This window comes from Scatophagus argus, chromosome 1 (genome assembly GCF_020382885.2).
Source record: "Scatophagus argus isolate fScaArg1 chromosome 1, fScaArg1.pri, whole genome shotgun sequence".
NCBI lineage: Eukaryota > Metazoa > Chordata > Actinopteri > Scatophagidae > Scatophagus > Scatophagus argus.
Genome location: NC_058493.1, coordinates 26518257 through 26540560, shown reverse-complemented (window position 1 = coordinate 26540560; position 22304 = coordinate 26518257). Strand labels below are relative to the sequence as shown.

At 40.8% G+C, this 22304-nt stretch overlaps 3 protein-coding genes across 7 annotated transcripts in view; all 3 read left to right on the top strand.

The window, feature by feature from the left end:
- The first annotated feature begins 2668 nt into the window (after window positions 1-2668).
- htatip2 (HIV-1 Tat interactive protein 2) lies at window positions 2669-7186 on the top strand. Its single transcript, XM_046395081.1, has 6 exons — window positions 2669-3016; window positions 3278-3467; window positions 3565-3672; window positions 4584-4721; window positions 4866-4927; window positions 5720-7186. Exons 1-6 carry the CDS (start codon window positions 2799-2801, stop codon window positions 5934-5936), a joined length of 933 nt encoding a protein of 310 aa, XP_046251037.1. The 5' UTR covers window positions 2669-2798; the 3' UTR covers window positions 5937-7186.
- A 1858-nt stretch (window positions 7187-9044) lies between these two features.
- On the top strand, window positions 9045-11274 carry LOC124062338. 3 transcript variants are annotated; one of them, XR_006843900.1, is made up of 6 exons: window positions 9046-9201; window positions 9312-9373; window positions 9485-10423; window positions 10563-10708; window positions 10772-10891; window positions 10937-11274. XR_006843900.1 is itself a non-coding variant. In XM_046395025.1 (5 exons), the coding sequence occupies exons 1-5, from the start codon at window positions 9179-9181 to the stop codon at window positions 11068-11070; spliced, it is 1563 nt and encodes a 520-aa protein (XP_046250981.1). In that variant the 5' UTR covers window positions 9045-9178; the 3' UTR covers window positions 11071-11274. The 3 variants fall into 3 exon arrangements, 2 of the variants coding, with proteins under 2 accessions (XP_046250981.1, XP_046250990.1); XM_046395025.1 differs by having other exon boundaries at window positions 9045-9201; window positions 9485-10708; XM_046395034.1 differs by having other exon boundaries at window positions 10563-10709; window positions 10773-11274.
- Window positions 11275-11814: 540 nt separating this feature from the next.
- Window positions 11815-22304, top strand: part of prmt3 (protein arginine methyltransferase 3) — a 45287-nt gene continuing 34797 nt past the window's right edge. The window contains exons 1-10 of one of the 3 annotated variants that reach the window (XM_046395061.1): window positions 11815-12164; window positions 12951-12999; window positions 13259-13388; window positions 14202-14284; window positions 14375-14424; window positions 15238-15343; window positions 15825-15990; window positions 16457-16598; window positions 19072-19137; window positions 20260-20381. In XM_046395061.1, the coding sequence (XP_046251017.1) occupies window positions 12978-12999; window positions 13259-13388; window positions 14202-14284; window positions 14375-14424; window positions 15238-15343; window positions 15825-15990; window positions 16457-16598; window positions 19072-19137; window positions 20260-20381 (887 nt within the window). In that variant the 5' untranslated portion in view covers window positions 11815-12164; window positions 12951-12977. Of the gene's footprint in view, window positions 12165-12787; window positions 13000-13258; window positions 13389-14201; window positions 14285-14374; window positions 14425-15237; window positions 15344-15824; window positions 15991-16456; window positions 16599-19071; window positions 19138-20259; window positions 20382-22304 lie in introns of those variants that run through there. The other 2 variants (XM_046395051.1, XM_046395068.1) reach the window with 2 other exon arrangements.

The following is a 22304-nucleotide window of genomic DNA, read 5'->3' as shown; positions in this document are numbered from 1 at the left end:
TGTTATAGATTATATCCCAGCCCATAGCAGCACTGAATCTGGACTAGACTGGTAATTTGTTTGTGACTGAAAACAATGAAGACTGTTAAGATTAAACTAAATATACTCCTGGTTCACATGTGATTTCTCTTTGCTCTGATGTGTTGCAGTTTGGTAGCATTTATGAATTTCAGCCTCAAATGCCGAAGTCGTCTGTGACACATGGCACATTTTTTGGTGTGAAGAAGCGGTCCTACAGTATCTGTGATTTTCTGCCAAGATTTCCTGTCAGGTGCAAATCATCCATTAGCACTGCAGTGGCATTAACTGAAAGCAACTTTAAAGAGCCATTATCAGTTTTGGTCTACCTGCATCTGCAGTAAAACAAACACAGACACCAGTATTTGCCAGTACAGATGAGAAAACAATGCATCGTTGCTGCATATTACATACAGAAGTAGAAAGTCCTGCGTGAGACATTATTTCACATCCACTGCACTGAAAGTCAGAACAGGACTTCAGGTGAAGTGTGGCGGAACAGCAGTGACACAGACATCAATCATATTATGTAACGTTAAGGAAATGCAGGAGGAACTGTGACTGAGGTGTGAAGAATGTGAACAAGCCAATGAAAACTAACTCTTTATGATCCATATGTCCTTCAGTGCCAGCTAATCAATGGACAAACGCAATTGACCACTGACCACCATTGGTATTTCCACCTCCAGCGGCGAAGCTCTAAAAGGAAATTGAACCACGTTTCTGCCACGCACCCACTGAGGCATAAGCCTTCTTACTCCAACTTCCTGTCTGATCAATGTGAGAGACAATGACTCAACAGGTGTGACAGACAGGAGCCCAGCAGCAGCTTTCCTCCCCGCAGCTCGGGCCAATTAGCACCCGCGGCTACGGAACAAAGAGGCGACATTTCATTTCAGCAGAGTGCCAGTTTAAGGCCTCTTCTCTCAACCTCAGCCTCTTTTCTTTCTGTCTCTTACTGCTGACATCTTTAAAGGATCATCCCTGGCTCCATCATATTCTATTAAATTGGGTCGATGCCTTGTGTTCGAAATGGCAGGGGTGTTAAAAACATGGGGTGTTGATGAATTCATTGCATGTGACTGGACTTGCTTTCTTTGTGTGGAGGTTTTGGCTAATGAAACCCCCTGAAGGTCTGACAAAAGGCAAAGACATTTTTAAGGCTGGGCTTTGCACACAGGCTGGATTTTTATTATTTTTTTTTTTTAAACCAAATTACACACAAGTGCTGCCATCCCAGACAACTTTTCAACTTATCCTAAAGTAAGTCAAAAAGCTTATCATTATGACTTTGTGGCCCGAAGTGTAAATCATTTTCAAAGTGAAAACAAAAATGATCAAAAGAGCCTTTCTCTTTCTCTCTTTGTCCTCATGACTGCAAGGCCCTGCTTCCTGCACAGCTATTAACCGGCTATATTTAACATCAGAAGCCTTTTCACACAATTAAAGAGTTTGGTCTAGACCTGCTCAAATTGGAAAGTCATGAGATAACTTTTGTTGTGAATTGGCGCTATATAAATAAACTGAATTGAACTGAATTGAATTTTCAAATGTTTAATTTATGAAGTGTATTTCTTATGTAAAAGATGTTCTATTCCAGCAAGCATTTTCAAGTGTGTGAAAGGAGCAGCAGACTAAAAACCAAAGAGAACAACAGCTTTGATTCAGCCTTGTTGAAACGAAAGACAGACAGAGAAGTTATGATAGTAACTATATTTTGGGGCTCATGACTTTTACTGGTACATAAATACTCTTCATCCGTTCTGAGAAACAAATAATGGAATAGAAAAACAGTAAAATATTTGTATTTTAAGCTTGGTGCTGTTAGAACAGTCTCCAGTCTAACGGGACTGGTTCAGTGTAATAAAGACTACAGAAACTGGAAGTTCAAACGAACAGGACAAACTCTTTTCTGCAACATTTCCTGCTACACAAAGAGGGTAGTTGTTACCAAAGAATATCCATTACTTAACAAGCTTCCTTTTTGAAATACTGCCGACATGATTGTAACATGCAGGTTCTGTGCTTTAGAATATCGTTTATTCTCCTTGCCATTCAGGACTGATTATGCAAAGACTTTTTGTGTAAAGGGTTAGACTGTGTAAAAACACTAGAAACTAATTATAAAGGAAATTAATATTATTTTACTCTTGGGTTACATCAGTGGTGGAAAATAATTAAGTACAATTTTGAGGTAGTAATACATGAGTATTTTCATTTTCTGTTACTTTATGTATGCTTTTTCAATACAATGGTAAATATTTTACTCCACTACATTTATTTGATAAGTTTAGTTACTAGTTACTGTATACAAAATAGAACCAACAAATGAATTATCATACATCATAATATAACATGTATATAAACCTGTCCAACATAAAGCTGTCCTGCTCATACACACTATTGAGCCCTGCTTTAAATAAATGTTAGTGACAGATTCCCCAGAAATTACTGATTAAACTGTAAGCCCGCCACTGACCTATAAGAAAGTCAGCGCCACATTTGGATGTTAATGGCCGGTTTGTACAATGAGAATATAAAGTTCTGTACCAGAGTGGATCAAAATGAATATGGAAGACATGAAGGATTCTCATGGGGTCGTTTTAAGTGCGCATGCGCTGTCCATAGCATAGAAATAAGGATGAGTAAAGGACTCGTTCAAATTTAAAGTCTTATTCGGGTTTACTATCATACCACATCAAATAAACAGAATATTATCAGTCTTTCTCTAAACTCGCGCCGTCTACCAAGCGACACACGGACGGTGACGGTCATGGCTGATGTTTTCCTCAGCCTGTCGAGGAAGCGCCGTCCGTACTGTGAAGATCAAGCAACCAGGAAGTGTCCCAGCGATTTATCCGTTGCTCTCAGCAGTGTCTGTTATGAAACTACTGGGCACCGCTGTAGGAAAAGCGACCGGGCTGTTTACTGTGGCGATTGTTGCCATTGCAGCGGTTTTGAATTACTTGGAAGATCCCGACCCAGTCAAATACACAAGGTAAAGACCAGCGGGGCTCTATGCTAGCTTGTCCGTCGGCTGCTCTCGGCACATACACACGTTTAGTTAGGCGCTGTTTAACACGAGACTTTGCGACTGTAACTAATGTTACTAATTAGCTAATGTTAATGTTACTAAAGTCAGTGTAGTGTCTGTACAACGCGTTTAACGTGCAGATATTCCCTATATGAAACACACATTTAGCATTATCTGAGCTTCTACAAGGTACTAAGAGGGCACTGAATCTGTTTGGACACACAGCATGACGGAGGACATGAAGACCTTGGAGGACAATTTCAGGCAGCAGAACAGAAGCTGTTTCATCCTTGGTGCCTCTGGGGAAACAGGCAAGATGTTGCTTCAAGAGCTGCTGGAGCGCAACATCTTCTCCAGGATCACCCTGATCGGAAGGAGGCAGCTCGCCTTTGAGGGCAAAGCGTATGAAAACCTGGTTAGTGAGTTGAGCCTCTGGTCAGCTGAGTCCGTTACCGAGATTCACCGCGTTCAGAGTAAAAGTTTGCCTGACATTGCGTTTCCTGTGCCTCCAGGTACAAGAGGTGGTGGATTTTGACAAGCTTGGAGACTATGCTGCTGCCTTTCAGGGCCATGATGTTGGCTACTGCTGCCTGGGAACAACCAGAGCAAAAGCAGGAGCTGTAAGTTCAGCTTTTTAAATCCAGTGTGGGGACATTACTGGTCAATTCATTAAGATTTTACTGTTGTACTGAAGCACAAAATTAGCAAAATGCAGTATATCAGTGGAGATTCACTGATGTCATTGTTTAGTAGCAATGACTCAGCACTTTCGTTGCTATGAACCAACACTTCCTGTAGAGCCAAAATGATAAACTGGCGAGGCCAGTGTATCTGATGAGAGCTTATCAGAAAGCAGTGCTGGAAGGTACATTGATATCTTTTACTCATGTAAAAGTACTAATAGCACAATTTAAAAACACTTGATGACAAGGTTCATTCAAAATCTTAAGCAAAAGTAAGTAAGTAATAATAATAATCAAGTAAATATACCAATGATATTAAAGTAAAAGTACTCAGTATGCAGCCAAAATGGCCTCTTTTGTTATGTTATTGTATAATACGAGATTATTATTAATGATGTGTGTGAAGATGCTTTTTGATGTAGTGGCTGGCTGCAGTGGAGCTAATTTTATTCACTTTTGTACTGTTGGATGATTTAAGTTACTGTACAACAATGTATTGTTTTTCGTTGGTTTTTCAGATCTTCATGCAAAGTTACTAGTAGTTTATGTCATCAAATAAATGTAGTGAAGAAAGCTACAATTTCTGATATCCCAATATGATCACATTGTCGCAATATTACTAAATGAAAAGGTGATAATAATTTTAACTTACGGTATGTTAATGTTCATAATTATAATGATGATGATTCTCTTGATTCTTTTTCTAATTAGCTTGTTTACTCATTAATATGAACATGTGAATGTTTACACCTGCAGGCCAAATGCAGGTAAGCTTCAGCAGACACCTCTCGATGTTGTCAAAAAGCCATCAAAGTAATTCTTTGCTGTCACTCCTCTCTTTTGTTCAGCAAGGATTCATCCGCGTCGATCATGACTATGTTCTAAAATCGGCAGAGCTCGCCAAGTCAGGAGGCTGCACGCAGTTCCACCTGGAGTCCTCCAGAGGAGCCGATAAAAACAGCAACTTCCTCTACCTCAAAGTGAAGGTATTCCATTTCCGTTCTCTAATGCGTGCCACTTACCGAAGTTTTCTTCTTTTTCTCACAAGCTTAAAGCTTACCCGTGTGTCTCAGTAAACAATGATATTGGACAGTCGCTGAAAAATCAACTTGGCATTGATTTTCTTTCAGGGGCAAGTGGAAGCAGATATTGAGGTGCTGGGTTTTGACAGATATGCCATTTACAGACCAGGGTGAGTGGGTTGCTTCATAAGACTCTACTCCACATTCCCCATGTGAGATAAGAAAATGTGTCCCCAAAAATACATACATGAATACATTATGTACAACGTCGGCGTTGTGTGTTGTGTAACCAGTTGAGAATGACATCTCGTTAATTTGCCCAACAACAAACATTTGCGCTGATGTGCCTGAAAATATGTGTCCTCCTGCAACTGAAGTGCAATCATTTTTGTCAGGTTTGTGAACTTAATGGAGTACACTACATGAAATAACCCCAAACTGGAATTGGAGAATTTGAAGATGGACTTTGACATCTGATAACTGCTGTTCATTTTTAATGCATGTAGAAGCAGAGCAGAACAAAACTAAAAAAGATGAGCGACTTATTCAGCCTCTTTGAGTTTGTTTTGACTCCATCGCTGCTGGAAAGTTCACCACGTTTGATAGGCTACAAAACTCCATCCAGTGTACAGGGCACTTGTAACGGTGTAACGGCACAAGTCACGGTGTAGTGTGAAATTTTATTGTACCAAATACAAAATGACAACAAAATCAACTTTCTCACGGTGGTACGTGCCATAGAAAACATGTGACTACACCCTTTTACATGATACAAAGTGCTGACTGTCCTTCATTGTTGATTTTCCATAGTAATTCTGGTGTGCCATAATGACAACCAATGTTGTTAACTGCCCCAGTAGAGAAAGAAAAACGAGGTCCACTCAGCTGTGTGATGTCGTTTACTATTAAATAACCCAAAACAGTTGCTGAATCCTCCATACCTTTGTGTTTTCCTCCAACAGGGTTTTGTTGGTAGACCGACAGGAGAGTCGGCCAGGTGAGTGGCTGGCCAGGAAATTCTTCAACGCCATGTCCGCTGTTTGTTCTACATCCATGGCCATCCCTATCCAAATGGTGGCAAAAGCAATGGTGTCAAACACTCTGCTTCAACCTGAGCAGAAGACGGAGATCCTGGAGAATAAAGCCATCGCCATACTGGGAAAGAGTGCAGGGAAATGAGAGAGAGCAGGAAATACACTAAGTTGAGGACAATATTACTTGCTTACATTGATGAAATGGCAGATTTCACTCTTGTGTTAGACACAAACAGAACAGACTTATATTAGAATTATTTATAAGCAGTAAGTATATTCATTCAGTTTCCAAAACAAAGCACTTGTTAAAACTGTTGGTTGGTAAAGCATCTGCCACTAAAGTTTTTTAGCCTTCATCTCATGATAATCATTCAGGATTCAATTTCATGTTTTGGCAAGGCCCTCACATGGCTGTGGTATTTTTGTCTTTTGTTTTTTTTGGTGAATTTCCCCATTGTGGGACAATAAAGGAAATCATATGTTAAAGATTTACAGGATGAAATCCCCCAGAGAAACAAGTCTTTTTTCTTTTGCTCTAAAGCTTTACTACACAGAGTTAACTCTTTGGGGAGATGAACTGACAGTCTGTGTGACCTCTGACTTCACTGATTATTTCATTTTTGTTATTTTGAGATCATTTCAGGTGATATACAAACGACCTCATGCTGCAAACATTCATCACGGCATTACGTCAAAGGATTTTCACTTCAGGCCTGCGCCGTAATTTCCATTAAATTATCCATGAATTTTATTGTTGTCAGGAAACCAAAAAGTGTTTCCATTAAGATGCTTCCTGTTGCGGAACCGCTAGATTCTTTACAGAGCAAACGTTCTGTGAAGTTAGAAAATATACATGTATATATACACACACGAATGTAATATTTTCATCAGGGAACTGTTGCCAAACTTTTTCATGTCCACCATTTGTTCGTTGGTAACATGCACTGAACAACTGCCTTAATGTTGTTTCAAAGTTCATTTGACACTGGATTAAACTATTGAATGTATGTGTTTTAATTGAATTATTATAAATATTTAACTGTTTGTTTGATGTAGGAAAATGTTTCAATAGTGGTTGTATCAATATTCATATCTGGTGTCTATATATAACACACACACACACATATGTGTGTGTATATATATATATATATACAATATCTCTGCTGCTGCAAGTGATGTGGAGGTATTTGTTCATTTCAGGATTAAGATTATCTGTAATGTCAGTTGAATATATGAATTTATATTACTGCAGTGACATGATTAATTTTAACTCGTGATCCCTCATTTCTTTTTTGCTTAATGTGTTCTCTTTTGTAAAAACATCCAAGTAAAACTTCACATCTCAGCAATGGCAAATACCCACAATGCTGTCAAATAAATAATATATAAATAATGCTGAATTATAAAATATTATTTTTTATCTTTCCATTTCTATTTTTAATACCTGTTTTTATTTCATTTATGCTATGCACTTTAATTGTATTTTCCTATTCTTGCGTTTGAGATGATATTCAACTAAACTTACCTTTTCTGTCATTAGTCTCACAGCGCCCCCCCGTGACTGAACGTGGTTACACTCATTGTACTCTGAAGACCTGTGTTGTAAATGCAGGTTCCTCTCATGGTCCTCCACAGCAGTTAATGTGCCTCCAGCTGTCACCCCGCTGTCTGGCAGCAGGTCACCTACACTGTGACTTTTTTTCTGTGGCGTCTCAAACATGGTTTCCAAGAGATTTGCCAATTCTATCTGTACATTTATGCCTTGCCATACCAAACCATTAAAAAATTCTCAACATGAAAAGAAAATGGCATGTGTGTACACTTCATGCTTGCTGGGGTGATGTTTCACACTGAAACAGGTAATGATCTTCTCTGATATCCCTCTTACAGAGCAGATAATTTTGACATGTCACAGTTGGCTTAAAAAATATAATTAGTGACGGCTGAATAACTAACAGTTTTTACTTTTATGGTCCTGGTATTGGCTTAGGACTCTCGCATATAACAGCCTTCAATGATATTTGTAGCACCTGTACTTCCTACAAGGCAAAATACTGTGAAAGGGGCCCAGTAGACAAAAGATGTTCATGGAGTTGGGGTACAACATTAAAATATTGATCAATTGTTCTGCCAGAAGTCAGTGAAGGATAATCATTCCCTGAAGGGAAGATGACACTAGGTATGCACAAATAAAATAAAGTCTCTCACTTTACAAGTGAAGAGTGGTTTTAATTTGAGGCAAAATAATGAAAACACAGCTCATCTTGTATAGTTTTTAAATAGTCCTGATGCTGTCAAAGTTGTTATTTTTCTTTTTCTTTGTTCTTATCTTATGAGCTGACAGTAAGTTCCTGTCCTTAACCGAGTGTCAGTTAATGGGTGTCTAATACATGAGTCTAAAGTAATTTTACTGCAGCCATACAGTCAGTTCTTAGGCTGAAATACAGTTTTGTCAAAGATAAAATTAAACAAAGACATTTTAAGTAGTAACAGCTGAGACAGGTCGAAATTATAAAACTCAACATTTGTCTTCAACAGACAACAAATGTGGCTTCAATGCAGAAGCTATTCTATACATTTCATCAAAACCTAGAAACAACATAATTTGCCTTTTAAATAAATAATCCTTTATTGACAAATCTGAGTGTTGCACTATCTCAGGATAGAATAAGTACAGGAATAAATACTAAACACACAATATACAATTAAAACAAAACACGCACACATACATACAATAAACTATAATGTATTAAAAAACTAAAAACAGAATATACACACATAGAGGGGTGGTCCAGTACTGTCCTAAAGTGGTTAGTGCAACAGTGCAACGTACAATGAAAGGGGCTATGGGTGGGTGTCTGACAGTCTGATGGCAATGATGTCAGTCTATGGTCTCCACTGCAGTGGGCACAAATGAGCATCTAAAGTGCTCTGTCTTGCTCTTGGGTGGTGGGAGTCGGTGGCTGAATGAGCTGCCCAGCTGTCACAGCTCATCAGGGTGAGCTGGGTTATCCAGAATGCCTCTGAACTCGTCCCTGATCCTCCTCTCTGCCACTGACTCCAGACTGTCCAGCTCCAGACCAACCACTGAGCTGGCTTTCCTCACCAGCTTGTTCAGTCTGTTGGTCTCTCCAGTTAAGTCATATTCAACAGGAGAATTAAACTCAAAATAGTTTTGTTTGGGGAAAAACAACCTCCTCTTCCTGCAGCTCTGAGTGTTGCCATCTTGGCCTTGCAACAATTAGTCCAAAATGAGGAGCAGCTGAGTTGATCTTCCTCTCACTGCTTAGAGTTTATAAATAGTGGTCAGGGTCTGTGCTGCTGGTTCCAACAGGGTAGTCACAGCCTGGTTTACTGTTGGGTTATGGTGCTGCTGAAAGCTTAACGATGAGCCCTGCAAATTATCTTAGGTAAATAGTTCTGTTCAACATACTGTCTCTCGATTGTAGCAGTTTTGAATGGCCATCTAAATATACTTTGGTAACTTGTGATTTTACCTGTGCTGCTGTTTATTCTGCAGGCTGTTTGTGTTTTGTCTTTGGCTGCTGGGTGGTGATGTAAATTGTGAGTCTACGCAGAAAGGTACTGAATCATCTGTGATAAAAGCCATTAACTTTTTGGCTTTTTAAACAATTGAGAATTGTTTGTTTAGAAAACTCTGTATGGCATCTGACAATGTGTTGTTTTCAATAGGTTATGTCCTACATGTCCAGGCAGGACATGTCCCAATGGGAGTCTACAATGATGACAGGGACTATAAAACATGGCGTGAATTACCTATTTTCAGAGCCCCCGCAGCTGGATCCCAGACATCAGATGTGGGCAGAGGGCAAAGTGGCAGCATTTACCCTGAACCTGCACCTACCCTGGATCACACCACCAACCCCAAACCACGAATTCTAAGCAGTTATCCTGTTAGTTCTGAATCGCAATACAGCAATGTTCCAAAAAACCGAATCAACCATTTTAAATCTGGCCTAAGCTCACACACACAAGGATGGAGTACTGTGGCGTACAACCTCTTTGGAAACAAAGCATTCGCTTTTCCTGATGGCAAGAAGATCCATCGAGCCAAATCTGATTCTGTATTCTCCACAGGTGTTGTGAAAGTTCCACCTAGTATCTACCGTGCCAGGACTAAGCTGACAGGAGGGTTTTCATCTGTTCCGGAAGACCAAGCCACAGTCGGATTTGGACAGGTCCCCATCCATACACACAGCAGTACAGCAAGTCCAGATATTCACCATATCAAATCTAGTCTGAAGTCCAAGTCCTACAAGACTTATGCAAACCCATCCAGGCCAAACATACATCCCCTCCACCAACAGGAATCACACCGCAGAACCAGGCCTAAAGTGAGTGGATCTCACCCTGCTCATGTTTTCCCCTACAACTTTGATCATGTCAGAGTGAACCCATTGCAAAAAGTTGTAAAACTCAAAGTCAAGGAGACAGACTCAATCATTAAGGGACACTCTCCTGCCAGCAATTCAGCAGGAAAGATGTCTTATCCAACATGGAGCCCCAGGATCTATGGCAGTGATGTGATGCCTAAACCCAGGGGATATGCCCATGTCCACCACCTCAAGCCAGGTTCCGACAAAATACGGTGCCAAGTTACCTCGGCTGCAGGTGGGAAGTTCTTGGAAACACTTTTGCCATCTGTACAACAGAATCAGGACAGTTATAGCCATGATTCATCAAGACTAGGGTTTGGTTTTGGTGGTGCAACATCAAGTGAAAATTATCTCAATCTGAATTACAATTCCAGGGGACAACAATCAAGCAGGTGGCATCCTCCACCACAAGACAGAGCACAAACTCTTGTCCAAGGTAAATTCAAACCTTTTCAAAGGCTTCCCTCTGGTGATGACCTCAATGCTCACAGCAACGCATCAGACAGTGAAACTGCTCCCACTCAGACATCTATAACGGCAACTATTCCCCCCAGTTTGAACTCCACAGGTATCATGTCAACAGCAACTATTCCCCCCAGTTTGAACTCCACAGGTATCATGTCAACAGCAACTATTCCCCCCAGTTTGAACTCCACAGATATCACATCAACAGCAGCCAGTCCTCCTAGTTTGAACTCCACAGATATCACATCAACAGCAGCCAGTCCTCCTAGTTTGAACTCCACAGGTATCACGTCAATGACGACCATTTCCTCGTTTTTGAACTCCACAGGTATCATGTCATCAGTCTTGCCTTCAGTTAATGGAACGTTGAACACCAAGTCTGCTTCACTTATGACTGTGGTCAGAGGGCCAAGATGAGGGACAGTCTGAAGATTTAGCAGAAGTTGGACCTTCCTTTGACTAAGACAAACCAGTTACAATTCATCCTCCACCAGCAAAGAAGAAGAACGAGTGATCAGCTTGTTGCAAGTCCTTTGGAAATGGATCATGTTTAAAATGACAGATGTTGCTTTGGCTCATATCTGGAAAGGGTCTGACTTTGAATAAACAATATTAAAATTGTTTTGTTCCTTTTTGTCTGTGCATACTGGCTTTGCTTAGTAAATCAAATCATAGTGCATCAGAAAACAGCTTAAAAATTGAAGAGTGATTTAGTCTGCAGTATATTTTTGAAATGTCATCATAATTTAACATGATCTAAATCACTAGCAAACATTTACTTTAAATATTTTCATTTTTCATATCTAGATGTTGTGATCAAACTGTCTCAGTAGCTGATAAATCTGGCCTGGTTTTGTGTCTTTCACAGTGTTTCCCAAAATCAGTTATGTAAAAATATATGAAAAGTATAATCAGCAAAATGTATTTAAAGTAAAAACCTTCATTGTGCAGTAAAATGACCCCTGTCATGATTTGTTTATATCATGTGTTTAGAATAATGTTACTGCTCCGTTTTACTGCTGTAACTCCCTCAGTAAATGTAGGCTCTTCCCATGTCGTCGTTTTAACATTTGGGACTTCAGCACAGCACCGGTTAGCTTAGCGTCTGTTTTCCTCAGCGTTAATTCGTCTTGTAACCGCTTGGCGGCTGCGCAATAGACGTCCCGAACGTGACGTTATCATCACCATCGTTATGTTCACTAACGTGTTAGCAAGTAGTTATCTATTTGTCGTGTACGTCCAGTAGACACAGGGAAGCATTGGCATCCATTTAGAGACATTTTTCTTGTCTCATGATGAATGTAAAGTTCATTCATTCTCCCTGTACATCTGGCTTGGTGGCCATCAACTTCTAACAAGATGGCTGACACTTTAGCCTAGCTAGGTGTTGCGTACAGTTGTTAGTCTTTAATGATGAATGGGCTAACAGGTAACGTGAGTACCTTTTGTTGTTTGTTTTGAAAGCATTTCCTTAAAACCCTCATGGACTCCTCTCCCTAACTGCGCAACAAGTAAGGATTTTGTTGACGTTAAATAACCAAGACGATTTTGTAAATAATTTGTTTAGTTGAACAAAGATGGCGGCCGAAGGTGGTCTGTATCTGTATATTCTGTATCTGTAAGCGTGTCTGTGGGTCGAATGCCTGCCTCCTTTTTTTAGTAATGGCGAAAATTTCCCCTGTTTCTGTTTGATTTGTAATTACTTATATCTTAATATAGAATAACTAATACACGTACAAGGAGAAATAGACTGTTAACGTCTGGTTAATGCTTTAATTGTTGCAGCTGTGTGAAGTGTAGAACGCTTTAAACTCTTTATGAGCTTGTTGCTCGTTTCTTCAACTGTACAATAATTTATGTTGAGTAAAATCTTGGGAATGTTTTTCCAACAGGAGTTGAATATTTTTAAATCTTCTCAGCCCACCCTGCTGCTCAGTAGAAGTTGTGATCAGTGCTGCCGCTGTCTTTCAGTCCATATTTTCGTCTATAAAGACGGTATGCTTTTACAGCAACAAACTATTTATCGCATTCATCCGCATACAGCATCAAAGTGTTGGCGGTTAGAACATGACTGTGGATGGAAACTGCAACGCAAATATATTTTTTATATGTGTGTGAAGGTGAAGACTGTGTAATAAGTGGACTTTTAGTTTACTTGGACAGTGTGTGACATCAGCATTGCCTGAGTTGCAGTGCACAGGTGTGTCCCAAATCAAACTTTGGCGACACCTTGTGGTGAGCGCCAGGAAGTGCCTTATGTCCTTCTCTCCCTCGTGTACGTCACAAAACGTCACCAGGAAGTCCTGTGAAACCAAGGCGGCATCATGGCAGAATACACAGACCCACGTGAGTGTAGTAAATAACAAAATTGAAACGCCGAAACTTTCGATGTTTAAAAAGCAAGCTCTCAGTTTACTAGCGGTAATTTCTGTTGCATATACAGTTGATGAATTATGCCTTCAGTGGTGTTGCACGATGCGCTAGCAGCCTTTTATGCAGCTGTAATGGTTGAAACGCTAAAGCTAATTTATCCGAGGAGAGTCATTAGCTTACTTCAACGCCGCCAAAGTAACTGTACGGCAATAAAGAGGTTTTGTTTTGACAGACGGCGATGAAGCTGCTCAGGAAATGCCCGAACTCTCTGACGGTGACGATGATGACGATGACGAAGAGCAGTGGCAGTGGATGGAGGAAGAGCAGGACAGTCAGCAAGTTACCTGTCTGTTCTGTGACAGGTGAGGTGACTTTGCACTGTCGGAGGGAAGGCTGTAGACTTTTACAACTGCTGGCATTTTCATCAGTACAATAGATGTGTTTCATTGTAAATGCACTCTGAATGTTTCCTTAGTGGAAAGAAAGAAAGTAACTTATAGAAAAAAAACTTAAAGTACTTTTCTTAGGATCTCCAAGCTTTCTTAATAATCAGTCATTTTATTAATAAGCGTCCTTGTTAAATGTTAATGTTAAATGGTTTTATGTCATGCTTTACTCGCCTGCTGACTCCTCAAGGTGCTTCACAGCACTCACCATATTTATGCACTGATGGTATGCGCATCAGTAGCATTGCAGATTATTTCTGTGCCCAACTCTTCACACATACTCTCACACACAGATGGAAGCCTGGGATCGGACTGCCGACCTTCCAGTTAGTGGACGATCCACTCTGCCTCCTGAGCCACAGCTGCCCTAATGCTATAATTTCAAATAATGATCCTTCATAATTAACCTCTCTTTAACCTCCCCTCTCATTAATTACATTCTTAAATGGTAATAACACTCTCAGATTAGTTTCAACTATACAATAAAATGGTCTGAGTTTTGTGGCAGAGCCCAAAACCTTTCCCATAACCTTCAGTAGATACAACAGTTTTTGATGCTGTTATTTTCTGGATGATTGTGTTGTATATTATTTCCTGTCAGAGGACAAAGGTTTAACTCCGTATGTTGGTGCTATACTGTGTGATATGATCCAGTTTATTTTTTCCATGACAAACCAATAAATCTTAAGTCTTAAATTTAAATCGTACCTGTGTGCCTTTGTGTTTCAGGTTGCTGAGCTCTGTGGCTGCCACCCTGCAGCACTGCACAGTAGATCACCAGGTCAACCTCGTAGACGTGATAAGAAAACACAGTAAGTGGACAGTGATGCTCTCTGTATCACTGAGGAACCAGAGGATTATTCAGATTTCTGCAGATGAACTGACCTTCTTTTCCTCCATAGATTTAGATGACTACGGTTACATAAAGATGATCAACTTCATACGATCAACGGTAAGTACTTAACGTCTTAAAATTTCATGTGATGTAAATTTATACATTGTTAAATTACTGCAATCTTTTACATACATTTGTTACGAGTCATGGGAATTCTTAATCTTTTATCCAAGAAAACATCAGAAAACATGAAAGATTGGCTCATAAATCCAATACAACTTTTAATTGCAATGGATGAGATACACTGTGTGGACAAAAGTATTGGGATACCTGACATCACTCCAACAGGGACTTGAATGACATCTCAGTCTAAACACAGAGACAGCTATGCAGCTCTAACAGCTTCCACTCTTCTGTGAAGGCTTTCCACAACATGTTGGAGTGTTTCTGTGGGAATTTGTGCCCATTCATGCAGTAGAGCATTTGTGAGGTCACACACTGATGTTGGACCAAAAGGCCTGGCTCACAATCTCCGTTCCAGTTCATCCCAAAGGTGTTGGATGTGGTTGAGGTCAGGACTCTGTGTGGGCCAGTCAAGTTCTTCCACACCAAACTCAGTCATGTCACTCAACAGTCATGCTGGAATAGAAAAGGGCCTTCAACAAACTGTTGCCACAAAGTTGGAAGCATAGCATTGACCAAAATGTCTTGGTATGCTGAAGCATTAAGATTTCCCTTCACTGGAAGTCAGGGGCCGAGCCCAAACCCCGAAAAACAGCCTGAAAACTTTTGTCTATGTAGTGTATATGTTTAGACCACTTTCAGCTGCCGTCCTTGTTAGGCTGAACAAATCAGTCACCACACCTTCGGTGTGTCACAATCCTTTTTTACATATAGTGCAGTCTATATAGTGTAAATCTGTGTTCATAGAAATGTGATGCTGCTCATCTGACGGTGCTGCCAGGTGCTCCCTTACCCTGGGAGAACGAAGACTTCCTGCGACCAGTCCTGCAGGACGACCCCCTGCTGCACACAGGTACAGCAAACCCTTTAAGTTTTATCACTCGCATTAAGCGGGCTTGTTCCAGGGAGAAAAGCTTGTCTTCATAGAGAGGACTGAGAGGTGCTGAATTGTGGAATTGTGTGGAATTGTGGATCCACAGTGTCCAGCAGTCTCTCCGTGAAGGCGTTTGTGGTGTTGCATTCGGTTGTACGCAGGAAAAGTGAAAGTAGTTGTTGTGCAATGAAGGACAAAGAGAGCTTCAAAGAGGAACTTAAATCTTAACTACTTTCTCACCTCTGCACTCTGTAAAGTGAATGTGCTTGTCAGATTGTTGGTTGCCAAAATTGTAGATCGATACAATCAATCTACAATTTTGTAGATCGATCGCCTCACACTGCATAAATACAAGAAAATACTTCAAATAAACACAACTCGACACAAAACACAAAAAAACGACAACAGAATCCCAGGCAGGAATTTACATCTCTGTCGCCCCTCTCTACATTTCTGATAGACCCTGAGGAGCTCTGTGGCGGTGAGGGGTTGAGCCTGCCAACTTGCCTGTTGTCTGAGACTGAGTCCCATGATGCACTGCTGCAGAGGGCACAGGCTGCAGAAGAGAGAGCCTGTCGCTCAGAGGAGGCCCTGGCCAGAGCCATGGATGATCTGCACAAACTGAAGTCAGTGTGTTTTTTTTTATGACTGCTAGGTGTGATAGGGTTGTCCTATGGGTTTAGTTCTTTTTTTTTCTGAAAGCTTGCAGTGTACTATAGTTCTGCACTACCATCCTGTGGCCAGCAGGGGGACACAGTGAACCCAGTATTACAGAAACATCAGCTGGAGTACCTTGTGGAAGAAGTTTGGAGGAAGGGGAAAGATAAAAAAAAAAGGGAAGGGAAAATTCCATTGCAGCATGGAGGTTAAAGTGAGGAGGGGAGGTAGGAAGGGGGGCAATAAGGGAAAATTACAGAAAGAGTGAGGTGTGGGGAGGGGTGAAAGAGAGTTAGAAAGATGAATGCCTCCCATCTTCTCCGTTTACTGCTACGTCCTGCATGAAGGTTGTGTGCTTTCTGCTTTCTGCCTCCTGCTTTTGTCCCATACTCTGCTATGAGAAGTTAAATGCAGATCTGTCTGGTGTTCTTTCAGGCTGCTCGCTCAGGGTTTGGTACTGAACGCAGACACTAGCAAATCTGGTAAACTGGGCACTGTGGCCGAGCTCCGAGAGGACGAGGACGAGGCCTACTTCAGCTCATATGGCCATTATGGCATCCATGAAGAGATGCTGAAGGTCTGAGTTGTGCAAAGACACACACACACACACACACACACACACACACTCGCACATTGATGAGGCCTGCTGGTCTCATTACAGTTTTGTGATTCACTACCCCAGGGTGCAGCAGTCTCTGCAGCGTAAAAGTGGGTTCATCAGCGTACGTCTTGGCCGAAAGATTTTGACATAGCATGAAAATGAAAGCGATCATCTTTATGCACACATTGATACTGAAGACAAGTCATTTTCTCAAAAGTGTCAAATCAGCAATAAGTGCTGAGCTCTCATGTGAGACGCCAGCATGCATGGCGGATGCTCGAAATGTGGAAATTAATTTTTACACAGCTCAAATGCTGAAAGCTGAAAGTGAGGGGTCTGTGTCTGTGTGTGGGGGGGGTGTGTCTGTGGGAGTGGGGGTGTGGGGTTCAGCTCTGTCTCCTCCCTTCCTGTTCTATTTACCGCAGTGCTTACACATATTCCTCCCCCATTGGTGCTGTTAAGTTTTGCGTTATGTGTGTGCGTCAGGCTGTAAACTTCATCAGAGCCTCAGGAGGTGCTGAGAACACGTGATGGGGGGATTTTGCGGTAGAATGTGGTCAACTCTTTCACAGGTGAAGTGCGTCACCTATGACGCACTGTGTGTGTGTGTGTGTGTGTGTGTGTGAGAGAGAGAGAGAGACTGTATGAAAGAGTGTGTCATGTTTTCTGAATTTCTTCAGTTAGGTGTATGTCACTTTTTTAAAACTTGAATCAGCTTTTAATTTGTCAACAGCATTAGCCTGATGACTGATCACGGAGCTTCACTCAGACTAATTTTCAGTGGACACGTTCTAATGTCTGAACTGAACCTGATCAATTAATTGTTCTGATGTTGAGATTCAAAATTGAAACATTAATGTCAGGCATCAGCAGTCTGAGTTGGCCAGTTATCAAGTGGGTCTTTTAGTGTTCAGATAGGGTTGAAAACATTTTAATTTCCTTCAGCCAGCCTTGCAAGGTAAAATTCAGCCCAAACATGGACAAATTGTCGGTAGACACAACGAGACCACAATCTTGAATGATGTGATTTGCAGCTGCATTGTTGAAAAATAGCAGTTACCAAATCATTCAACCCTCATTCTAAATGGTGTTTGACATTATTTGACAATATAGTTCTGGGAGTACAGCTGAAAGTATTGTACTGCTGTACAGAAACAGTAACAATTTTCTAATGCTCCGTATCAGCATCGACTTCTCAGCTGAGTCCTAGTTAACTGATATAAATATCAAATCTCATTTGACTGTTCTTGCTGATTGCAATGAGAAGAGAATGACTCTTGTCCTTTTCACATTACAAATGATTTTCTAATTGAGAACTTTCCTTTTTGTAAATATCTTCCAACATCCTCAGATTCTATTTAAATCTGTTTAAGTGTTTAATAGAGTTTCCTCTGTTCAAGTGCACCTCGCACTAATGCATATCGCTGTCGTTTCAATAGATCCTGGAGCTTTTCATCCAGAGAGGTGCTGGGGTCTGTGGGCTGATTTGATAGGCAGGTTAATTAGCAGGCCCTGACCTGCCTTCCACTGGAAAAACAACAGGATCCCAGTTGCTTTTATCCATAGATCTGCTCTGAAATTTCAGAGAATCCTTCACAGTCTGTTTTGATCTGCTGTTATCTACACCTGTGTAGAAATAGATTTACATGCCATGCTTCAGAGATTGTTTTTCACATGAGGAGTGATCCGGCTGGTGTTGACTTCAGCTTATAACATAAGCATCCTAATACAGGATCTTGAAGAACCAGTAGAAAATAAATGATCTGCAGAAGGTTAGATTAATAAACCTTTCCTTAAACCCTAAAAGCCTTGGGGGCCTTATTTTACTTTTTACCATACACATTAACATGTTTTCTTTCTTGAACTCTAGAATAGAGATGCTCTGCCAGTGGTAGGCACATTGATATTTTTCCTTATTGTGATGTAATTTCATGGTGTTTGGATTGATTTAGTTTGAGTTTTGGAGATTTTGGCTGTTGAGATGTCTGCCTTCTCCTGGCTATAATGGATGTAGATGTCACTTTGCTTGTGGCGCTCAAAGAACCAAAAAAAATAAATGTGAAAAACTCAACAGCCATGTCTCTTTGTAGAAATCACAACCTGGTTACTCAAGATAATCCACAGACCTCATTGTGAGCAGTTTCATGTAAGAGACATTTAAATACTCGTTTTCAGTTATGGGGTGTCTGTTTTAAGTGGTTCATATCCCTAAAATCTGTAGGCCTACAACCTAAGGAAGAAAGTTGTGTAAGTAAAAATAATAATTGATCTTTATTGTGAATTTTACCAAATAAACACAAGACACATGTTGATGCAAAACAATTTTGAATGTAGAAACATGAATAATTTATTTTTTAAAACATGTTTTCATAGGCCTAACTCTTTTCACAAAAACTAAAGGTTGGTGCCATTGTGTATTGTTGTTAATTTTTGATCGCTCTCTCCACAGGACAAAGTGCGCACAGAGAGCTATCGCGACTTCATGTACCGCAACCCTGAAGTTTTCAGAGACAAGGTGAGTCGGATGAACACATGCAAACAGATGTGTGTGTGTCTTAATGTGTGTGTACAGTATGTGCAGGGTAGCTGGTTTAGTGTACAGCCAAGCCTGTTAACAGAACTACCATGCCCATTTCACAGGAAAGACATTAATAGGGTGATGGTGTCTGATTTAAAACACAGTGCGATTTTATTAGCGCCTCGAATGTCGACTGCAGAGTGCTGATAACAGACACATGCAATCCAATGCCAGCATCCCCCCAGCCTTCTCTTTTCCATTGCCTGTAGTTGCAGAAAGCAGTGGCCTGTATCATGACCATCCATTATATGGGCGACTGCTGCTTAGTGCTGGGATGAGGCTGCAGAGGAGGGAGGCAGGCTGCGTTGATGGGAACGTACATTATCCCTGTCAGGGAAGTGTCACCTTCTACAGGAAGCGCTCAATAGAGAACCAAACAGGATATTCTTGTTTCGGTGCTGTTGAGATTGGGGGGGTACAGAAAGATGGAGAAAGGAGCGAGGAGTTTGTGTGGTGTGTTTTGAGTCAGCAGCATGTTGGCGACCCTCTGTGAACCTATAAAGGCAGCGGGATGCTGACAGAGAAGCTGCCTGAAATAGAGACACATAAACACAGCGTTACATATAGATGTGTGCTTCGGTCGTTTAACACCAGTTGGAGACGAAGATGAACGAATTAACTGCAACCTATGGGAACCTGAAATAGAGGTGATTAAAAACATGGTGACAATAGCAATGACTACAGTAAAGAAGTTACAGAATTTGCATGGCTTGATGTCCAATGACCAGTGTCCGATGATATTCGTACAGTCCTAAATAATAATCTCCAATGTTCTGCATTTGGCCCCTTGACTTTTTTTATCGTGTATCTTCTCATTTGATTCTCCAACGAAGTAACATGCAGTTCCATTTACCAGCTGACCTTTGAATTCTAGTCCTGCAACCAGATAACCACTAAAATCTAACTTTTTAAGCACATGCAGCTTATAATTCCAAATTTAAAAGTGGAACCTTTTAAATGACGCACACTCACTAGCCTGTCACAATTTTTTTAACCCTGGAATTGCACAGGGAGCTCAGGACTAATGTCTGTTTCTCTATCCAATCTACCGTCCTGCAGGTGGTTCTCGACGTGGGCTGTGGGACTGGCATACTCTCCATGTTTGCTGCCAGATCTGGGGCCAAGAAGGTCATAGCAGTTGACCAATCAGAAATCATCTATCAGGCCATGGACATAGTCAGGTTAGACACAAACACACTAGAGGCACTTTTTTGTTGTTATTCATCATATAACTCTGTCTCTACCCAAATGCATTGAAAGTTAATAGATTTGCATTTATAGTGCTCACTTTGATGAAGAATTAAAAAAAAAAAAGTAAACTTAACAGCAACTTGACCTCCAGTCTGCAGTTAACAGGCTAGTAGATTAGCTCAAGCTAGTCACGTGACACTTATCTTGCATGTCATAATGGCCCTCTGAGAGTTGAGTAGACATGTTTTCTTTCCTTTGTGTGCTGCAGAGGAGTGCAGGGGTCTCCGTGACCTCCAGCCAGATTTTATTTGTTGCAGCTGGTTGACTTCAATAGAGCTGCTGTCATTTGCGTGGCCATAATTTACACCTGCGGTCTGACCCATTCACCCCTCACCCGTTCTCCCCTGCAGCAGCTTCAGTACAATGCCTGCAGTCTCTCTCCCTTTCACACACATAGGTGACCTCCTGTTGGTACCTTTTAATACAGTCCTCAGTCCAACTTCAGGTGCTCTGTGTTTCCAGTTTTCCAGCGGCTTGTTCTCCACAGTGGAGTCATTTACCTCCACTGTCCCCTACTTCTACCTGCAACCACTTCCTCCATCGCTCCCCTGCCTCTAAAATGCAATTTTGAGTTAGGGGCCATTATGACTGCTATTATTACCGTTATGTAAGAGACTGTCGTATAAGCAAAGCAACGGGGTTTGCTGAAGGAAAAGGACGTTTTAATTTTACAGCCCACTGACTCGCTGTTGGAGTGTGTGTGTTGGCCTGCGTCGTAGGTTCACCAGCGATGAAGATTTAGCTGAAGCAAGATGCGTAGTTCCCTCCTACACACTCACACATGTGCACACACAAACATGCATACATACAGGAGCGCACGCAACCCTTAGGTCCCGTTAAATCTACTGTGTGATTGGGTTTGTGTTTTTAAAGCTCTTATTTCTGCATGTGTGTGGCTGGCCTTTGTGTGTCCATCACTTCCTCTTGATGTTAATAACTGGATTGTAATTAAAGTGGCTCCTGTTGGTTAGGCAGGAGCATCCATCTCCTGTCTCCACTCCGTTGCCAAACTTTAAATGAAAAGCTAGATGTGACTTGCTTCCTTCACAGTCACTTCCTTAATGGATAATGTGTAAATACTCTTTTTTTTTTTTTAATGGTGAGAATTGATGGATTATCCATTAGAATGCTTTGAATTGTGACAACAAAGTGGAAAAACTGGATAATATTTTCAGTGGATGAGTGAAGTTAAACTTTTAATGGTGACATGAACTAAAGATAGATGAACATCCACTTTGTGGATGTTTATTAGGCAATATTTGACTTTGATTGAACAATGCTGATCAGCGTGTTGCTAGTCAGCAACACGCCTTATGAATGCATCGAATTAATTCCAGACAACCTGGCAATTGATTGTCTTGAAGTTTCTCTCTTTTGATATGTCTTTCATCATTCCAGAAATCTGATTAAAGTGGAAGTTTTGAAACTGTAATTTCTTCAGTGATTTATGTTGTTTTTATTTTCGTTCCCATTCAGTCCAAGCCTGTGGCAGAGATCCTTATCTTACAAGTTAGTCTTAGAAACCCATTTCATTTTTAAGTCTTAAGTTCTTAAGTTCTTAAATTTAAGTCTTGAACAACGAAAAGCAAACTGAAAAATCAAAAATATTCATTAATTAGATATTTTATACATTAAATCAGAACACAGGCATCTAAATTATGAGGGGAAAAAACAATTTATATGACAGAGGCTTAGACTTACCATCAAAAGACTGCAATTACTTGCAAACACTGGTTTCCTGTAATTAAATGTACAGTCTCTTTCCCCCTTTCTCGCACTTTGCACGCACGCACACACACACACACGCACACACACACACACGCACACACACACACACACACGCACACACACAC

Bases quoted from the DNA above. Each gene is read 5' to 3' on its own strand.
- LOC124062338 (XM_046395025.1), top strand. From the start codon at position 9,179: ATGAGCCCTGCAAATTATCTTAG. The intron at 9,374-9,484 runs GTACTGAATCAT...TGTTTTCAATAG, and splicing joins TTGTGAGTCTACGCAGAAAG to GTTATGTCCTACATGTCCAG. The intron at 10,709-10,771 runs CTCAGACATCTA...TCATGTCAACAG, and splicing joins AGACAGTGAAACTGCTCCCA to CAACTATTCCCCCCAGTTTG.
- htatip2 (XM_046395081.1), top strand. From the start codon at position 2,799: ATGTTTTCCTCAGCCTGTCGAGGAAGCGCCGTCCGTACTGTGAAGATC. The intron at 3,468-3,564 runs GTTAGTGAGTTG...CTGTGCCTCCAG, and splicing joins GCAAAGCGTATGAAAACCTG to GTACAAGAGGTGGTGGATTT. The intron at 4,722-4,865 runs GTATTCCATTTC...ATTTTCTTTCAG, and splicing joins TCCTCTACCTCAAAGTGAAG to GGGCAAGTGGAAGCAGATAT.